The sequence below is a fragment of the Gadus macrocephalus genome, chromosome 2 (assembly GCF_031168955.1).
Source record: "Gadus macrocephalus chromosome 2, ASM3116895v1".
NCBI lineage: Eukaryota > Metazoa > Chordata > Actinopteri > Gadiformes > Gadidae > Gadus > Gadus macrocephalus.
In genome coordinates, this window is record NC_082383.1 from 1,870,702 (window position 1) to 1,878,201 (window position 7,500).

The 7,500-nt window shown below is 46.7% G+C and overlaps 1 protein-coding gene across 2 annotated transcripts in view; it reads right to left on the reverse strand.

The window, feature by feature from the left end:
- Positions 1–2,567: 2,567 nt before the first annotated feature.
- kcnj19a (potassium inwardly rectifying channel subfamily J member 19a) overlaps positions 2,568–7,500 on the reverse strand; it is a 14,235-nt gene continuing 9,302 nt past the window's right edge. The window contains exon 3 of one of the 2 annotated variants that reach the window (XM_060070273.1): positions 2,568–3,875. In XM_060070273.1, coding sequence (XP_059926256.1) covers positions 3,202–3,875 — 674 coding nt within the window. In that variant the 3' untranslated portion in view covers positions 2,568–3,201. Of the gene's footprint in view, positions 3,876–3,901; positions 4,050–7,500 lie in introns of those variants that run through there. The other variant, XM_060070282.1, reaches the window with a different exon arrangement.

Consider the following 7,500-nt stretch of genomic DNA (forward strand, 5'->3'; position numbering starts at 1 on the left):
AGATAAACAAGCAGCCCACGTATTCCGACAATCTTTCCCATGATTCAGCCATTCCTGATTGACGAATTAAGAAAGATATAATATTATGTATAATGTTATATATCGAGTATTTTATATTTTTACTTGTTTTACTTTGTAATTTCCTTTTTGACTTCCTTTTTGTTTGTTAGGTCTAAAACCTTAAACCTTCTTTCAATATACAGAGTGGGCGTGTGTGCGTGCGTGTGCTGTGCGTGCGCGTGTATAATATCCATAGGAATGCTTCTCCGTCGGCATGTGACTGTGACGTGACCTGAAACCTATCCCATAATATCCCCAAGCGTCATTGATCTTCGCCCAGCCCCTTCAGCCTGACACCGGTCGTGTCCCAGTCAGACTCCTGACTGCTGGGGACTGGGGGAGGAGAGAGGGGGACGGGGTGGTACATGAGGACAGGCACACCTCTCTCTGAAGAGACGGCTCATCAACTATTCATGTCTCCGGTATTTTTACCAGCGGGCCATCAGGGTCACACCGGCTCCACAGAATCCAATCCCCCTCAGACAGACGGCCGACAGAAACGGGATTAATTTTTCTCGGATTGAATGAAAGAAAATGGGGAGAAGTTTGGTTTCAAAGTCTTACGACTCGTTTGCGTGACAAGTTCAGGACTTTGTAAGGTGCTTCTGCGTCTAGTGGCTGACAGGCTTTTTATTTAGGATTATCGTTTTCACAGGCAGGAATTTGGGATTACAAATCCAATAATTGCGTCAGTGCACAAGTTGTTCTGCACACCTATGGTGTTCTTCGGCCGTTCAGCCCTCTGTGATTGTGTTTTTCCAGAGTTACGTGTTTTGTATGATCTGTTCATTATTTAATGCTTGTGCGACCCTATGTTTTCTGTGGTCATTGCATTGCATGAATAGACTCATCGATAAACACACACACACACACACACACACACACACACACACACACACACACACACACACACACACACACACACACACACACACACACACACACACACACACACACACACACACACACACACACCCAATTGGTTGGTAAAAGCAAGGCATTGATAAAGAGATGCAGGATGTCTCCAATCAAGTGGGTCAATGAAGTTGGGCGAAAAAGCTCTCCAGTAATTGATTTTCCAGTCTTGTCGGTGGATGCTCTGTGCTCAGGCACTATGCGATGAATATCAGTTAGAACAAGGTAACGTAGCCTAGCACTGCATATGGTAATGCAATACATTATGTGACATCACATTAACATTTGATATGTCAAAACTGAATAAAAAGTGATTCATGTCGTATTCTCCAAAAGCAGACCTCAACTCTTTCCAAATAAGATCCAATGATCTTGCCATGACTTGCACTTTCCTTCGTTCCTGGTTCCATTAGTAATTTGAATTTACCTAAATATAACCGCTTAGTGTAACGTGGGACAGTTAAAACGTCTCAGTAACAACTCGATGGTATCTCTTTGACTGATTGAACGTTAGACCTGAAAACTCTTTGTTTCCTGAAATAAAACCATTGATATCTCTGTTCCCATTTGGCTAACAGAGCATAGCTGGAGCTGTGGTTAGCTTGTAAATCAACGAATGACTTTATTGCTAATTCCATTAAAACGACGAATAGGTGCCTATGTTAATCTTTAATTAAGGAGTTAACTGTCCAATCCCTTAACAGTCCACTGCCGTTCACGATGTCGATAAGTCTGCTGAGAGGCATCGCCTCCACAACTTCTCGACGTTGGAAGTGGGACAGCCTCCTTATGTCTCCCTTCGTCTTGGTTCTCTCTCTCTCTCTCTCTCTCTCTCTCTCTCTCTCTCTCTCTCTCTCTCTCTCTCTCTCTCTCTCTCTCTCTCTCTCTCTCTCTCTCTCTCTCTCTCTCTCTCTCTCTCTCTCATATATATTGATTCACACAACCGTACCATTGCTAACCAGCCTTCGGGGAGCCTCATTGTTGAGAAATGCTAGCAGTTGCTTTCATGTACCATTTAATTAATTAGCTTTCGGGCCCACTTATTCGCTCTTTTCCTCCATACATTTTCTATTCGTTCACCATTCATTCAATTTATTTGTTTTCCCCGTAAATCCTACGAGAGAGAGAGAGTGCGAGAGAGAGAGAGAGGGAGAGAGGGAGAGAGGTTTCCGTTCTAATGAACTGAATTACACCGAGATGCGTGGCTTTAATGAGTGGCTAACATTGAGGCCTGAGTTCTTCATTAGAGAGAGACCAAAACATTGCAGGTTTGTAGAAGTTGGTGTGATATTTGAACATAGATACAGGATTAATATGGACGGTCGATAACAGCTGGCTTTCCCTCTCCCTTTTCCGTTTGTCTGTTCTTTGCTCTCGATCTTCATCGAACACCTCTCTCAAACACGCTCTCCGTGGCATTGATGGGTTTTCGTTATGTAGGTTCTTGTGAATAGCACTACTTGCCGAAAGCTTTAATGAAAAACATAAAAAACCATAGCCTTCCAATTGCATTTTGTCTCAAGAGAAATCGATCATGAAGATGTATTTCCTTGGAGGCGGTTGGCTGAGTAAAACTAATAATAAAGACAAGATAACTGAAAGCTTGACAATAATTTATTTTCGCCTTCTTAATTGAATTTATATCGACTTGAAACAAAGAGATCAACTAACCAGTGCAGTGGTGCTCACATAATGATTAAGTGTATACATGCACAAGTCATCTTCTAATGTAGGTGTGTGTGTGTACCTGTCAGTGTGTGTGTGTACCTGGGCGTGTGTGTGTGTGTGTGTGTGTGTGTGTGTGTGTGTGTGTGTGTGTGTGCGTACGTGTCTGCGTGCATGCATGCATGTATGTATGTATCTCAGCGCTTTGTGCGCGACCGAATGAAACAGTATGAATTTTTCTATTAAAAACATTAAATACAGTATATCACAGTCGTCCCAGTAGGTCGCTCCTCAACAAGAAAATAATCTATGATCCATCCCTTCTTCATATTCATCCCCTTCAGAGACTCGGGCTGAAGCAGAGAGACTCTGAACCAGCTCTGGGCGAGCCTTCTGGTGGGGGGGCAGTGAAAGCCTGCAGGCAGTGTCTGTCTGGTTCAGGGGGGAGGAGGTGGGAGAGGGAGGGAGGGGCGGGCGGGCGGGGGGTCCCGGGCTGGTGGGGTGAAGACGAGGACAGGGCAGGACTCGGGGAAGGTGGGGGGGGGGGGATGTGTGTCAGTGTCAGCGATCGGCGTTCATCCTGCGCAGCTTCAGGGGCAGATTGTCCTCTGTCCTCCCCGCGGCGGAGGCCGGCACGGGGCTGCAGGCGCGAGGCGCCAACGCCGCCGCCGCCGCCGCCGCCGCGTCCGGCCGGTACAGCTCCCCCGTGGACTGGGTCATGGGCTCGAAGCCCACCTTGAGCGCGCTGAGCGGCAGGCGCGGGGCCTCCGGGCTGGGCGGCGTGGGGGAGCAGGCGCCGAGGCGCTGCAGCTTGAGGGGCAGGTCCCCCGTGCTGCAGGCCTTCTCGGCGTGCTGCGAGCTCAGCAGCAGCACCTTCCTCTGGAGGTCCTCGCGGCCCGACGAGCTCATCCGGTGCAGCTTGCTGGGCAGGCGGCCCCCCAGCGGGCCCCGGCCCACCCCTTCCTCCACGCTGCGGATGCAGTCGACGGAGAAGACGCGCTCGCGCCGCTGGCCCCGGCTGGGCGGGGGCGTGTCGGTGGAGAGCGGCGAGGGCAGGGCGGCGCGCTCCTCGTGCTCCTTGACGCTGTAGGGCGGCGTGGGCACCTCGAAGTTGCTGTGGAACTGGGAGTAGTCGACGCGGAAGAAGCCCTCCTCCAGGGACATGACGGGCAGGAAGCGGTGGCCCCACAGCACCTCGTCCTCCGTGTAGGACGTCCGGGCCTGGCACGTCATGCCTGAGAGAGGGAGAGAGAGGGAGAGAGAGGGAGAGAGAGGGAGAGAGAGAGAGATTGATTTTATTTGACAATTTTTTACATAAATATGAAAGAGCACTCTGTGTCATTCATTAATAGACATAAATATTCAGGGATGACACAATAAAGCCCACTGGCTTGTTTCCATTGTGGTCCCTGGCGAGGGAGTGATAGAGACAAAGAGGGAGTAAGTGATAGAGAGAAAGAGAGCCAAAGAGGGAGTGGGAGAGACAGGGAGAGAGACACGCAAAGAGAGAGAGAGAGAGACAGGGAGAGAGACAGAAAAAGAGACAGGGAGAGAAAGTGCGGGAGACATGGGAAGAGAGAGAATTTAAATGGAAGTTTGAAATGCTTCATCACAACAATAATGATATTCATACATTTTGTTTATGCTGCGCTTTTCCAGACTCTCAAAGACACTTTGCAGAAATATAAAGTACAACAGTTAAAACCAAATAATAAAAAGTTCTGTTATAAATGAAGTGGCAGAAAGCGGTGACAGGGAGGTAAAGAGGCTTTCGTAGGATTTACGGGGAAAACAAATAAATTGAATGAATGCTGAACGGATAGAAAATGTATGGAGGAAAAGAGCGAATAAGTGGGGCCGAAAGCTAATTAATTAAATGGTACATGAAAGCAACTGTGAGGCTCCCCTAAGGCTGGTTAGCAATGGTACGGTTGTGTGAATCAATGAGAGAGAGAGAGAGAGAGAGAGAGAGAGAGAGAGAGAGAGAGAGAGAGGGTCTCAAAATGACTCAAAGAAAAAGGGGGAAACTGAAAAAATCGAACACAAACGGAAGGAAACATTGGCTACTAAAAAGGATTCATGCCGACACGCGACACACACACAGAGGAAGCTGTCCTCTAGAGGTCAAAGGTGAGCAGGGCCTTTCAATGGATGACTGCGGATAAATATCTGATCAATCTCATTAATGGTTCCTGCTGCTCCGTTCCTTCATCAATAACAGACGCTCGAGGCTGTTATTCTTTGTTTCGTCATGGCCCTGTGTGTGTGTGTGTGTGTGTGTGTGTGTGTGTGTGTGTGTGTGTGTGTGTGTGTGTGTGTGTGTGTGTGTGTGTGTGTGTGTGTGTGTGTGTGTGTGTGTGTGTGTGCGCCTGCCATTGTTATTCTTGTTAAGGACAAGCTCACATCTCACTCAGCGTGTTGCTGTTCATCATGAAATTGTTCCTCTGCTGGCTGTACCGTCCGTTTCTGGTGGTGTGTACGTGTCATCGGGCACGGATAGGGACAACCGGGGCGTTCAAAAGATGATGGACAGCTTAACGGAGGCGGAGGTCAACCCCCAGTCTGGCCAATGGTGGCTCGCCTTTCAGGGTTGACCCCGGCCCTTTTATAGAGAAGAAGAACAACAACACGATACTGTGACATTTACGTCTGCACCTCAGCACCCTCTGGGTGACCACACCGCTGCTGCCGTTGTTGTGTCGAACCCTCTGGCCTCTGGCCGGGTCACGAGTCACATGGCACAGCAGCAGCCAATCCCCTCCCAGGAAACCATTCAACTGTTCCTTCTCTATAAATGCGTCCCAAAACTGCCCCTCTTACGGAAACTAAATGTCGCAATTAACTCGTTTGACATCAAGATGTTTTCTAAGGTTGTGCAGCACCTGGAAGGATTATGGATTTCCTTAATTATAGTTTCAGGGAAGGAACTTGTTCATTTCACTCCTGTCTTTTTATCACGTTATGTATGGTGTTTATTTCTTCTCATATTCTTCACCAGCGCACTTGAAACCACATTGGTGTGAGTCCACCATTACTTCACGAACACTGGAGTACAAAATCACAAGAAAATGAAACAGCATTTTTCATTTTGACACGACTGCCGAATGTAAGCCACAGTAATATCAACCAGGTCGGCCCGTATTGGCTATTGCCTGCCAGAGTACGGTAACCTGGTAACAGAGCTCCGGGAGGACCTGGCGTGCCCCGTGTGCCTCATCACCATCTCAGGCAGCCATCGTAATTGTCTTTCTCCAGGAGCCTGCTAATGTCTGGTGGTCCTTCTGAGACCATAGACTCTGGGTTAGTGACACAAATACCGGCCTCATACAGAGCCCATCTCTGACACACGCATACGTGTGCATGCACGCACGCACATACACGCACGCACGCACATACACGCACGCACGCACGCACGCACGCACGCACGCACACAAACTCGCTTGCATACACACACACACGCGCGCACGCATGCTAGTACACATTCACACACAAAAACACCATGCACACACACACAATCGCAGACACTCTGACCCATCTTTACACACACACACACACACACACACACACACACACACACACACACACACACACACACACACACACACACACACACACACACACACACACACACAAACCAGATTAAGATCTTTTCAGCTTTTATAAAGTTGTAAAGTATCAACCTGGGAACAAGTCCTTTCTGTCCTTTGCATGAACTTCTTTAACTTAATTTGTCTTTCAAAATTAAACGGCATCCAACCAGACAAGCTTCTTATATTCTTTTTGTTATATAATAGACTATTCCATGACCAGATTGAAGATTTGGCCATAACACAATAATAAGAAATGGCTCTGATGGTGCTGTAAGTAGGTTACTGAAAGCAGGTCTTTTCCATTCTGGCAGTGAGGAACTCTATAGTTTTATTACACTGCAGAACCTGAGGATGACCTGGCTGTTTACGTTATAACCATATGCATGCTTATTTCTTTAGACCATATTACAATGGTTGAGCCAGATAAAGTGGCAGGTGATATTTTTGGTAAGGATAATATCCATACTGTTCACTGTTATATATGTACACTAGGAGTAGAATAACACTTTCAAATACGGCTTGCGTTGATGTGTTCCACTCATGTCAAGCACACCTTGATGTGCAAGGGAATTTACGCTATTATTTCTATATCATCTCAGAACCAAGTCATCCATTTTCTTTTTCAAGGGGATTCTGTGTGGAGGTGTATTTGTTCTTAGCATGTTTTCTGGGTGTTGCGTGCGCGCATTCTTCAAGATGGAATCAGCATAAACCAAGGTCTAATCTGTCCTCTGCCTTGCTAATCTACTTATTTTGCATACAATGCAACTGTTGCTATGCAAGTCATAGTCCTGATGATGGATGGCGGTTCAGTGGCTCGATGGCATGACATTATTAGGTTTCAACAAATGATGCATGTTGTGTAAAACGGATGCTAATCTGCTTAGTTCATCAGAATACAAACCCCCATCCGTCTCAAGGTTCTCAATATGTTTGAAATGCAGGCAGAGCCACAGAGTTCCTGTGTGATGAATTCATACGTGTGGTGTTATCAAACTGATCGCAGACTGGTTATTCTCAGGATTTTGAGTAAAATAAATGTATGATTATCTATTTTTTTGAAGACAATTGGTTACAATTCTTTCCACTAGTTGTCACTATGGATGAAAAAGATTGAAAACGTTTGAAAACGATTGATGTAAATCAAGGAAATCGATGATTTACTGCAGCTAAATACACAATCTTTAGTCTATCTTCATTGTGCCAGTAGGAGTCAAGTACCCAGCAAACTTGAGGGATTTCTATTTCTAAAAAAACACCCAAGGTGTGA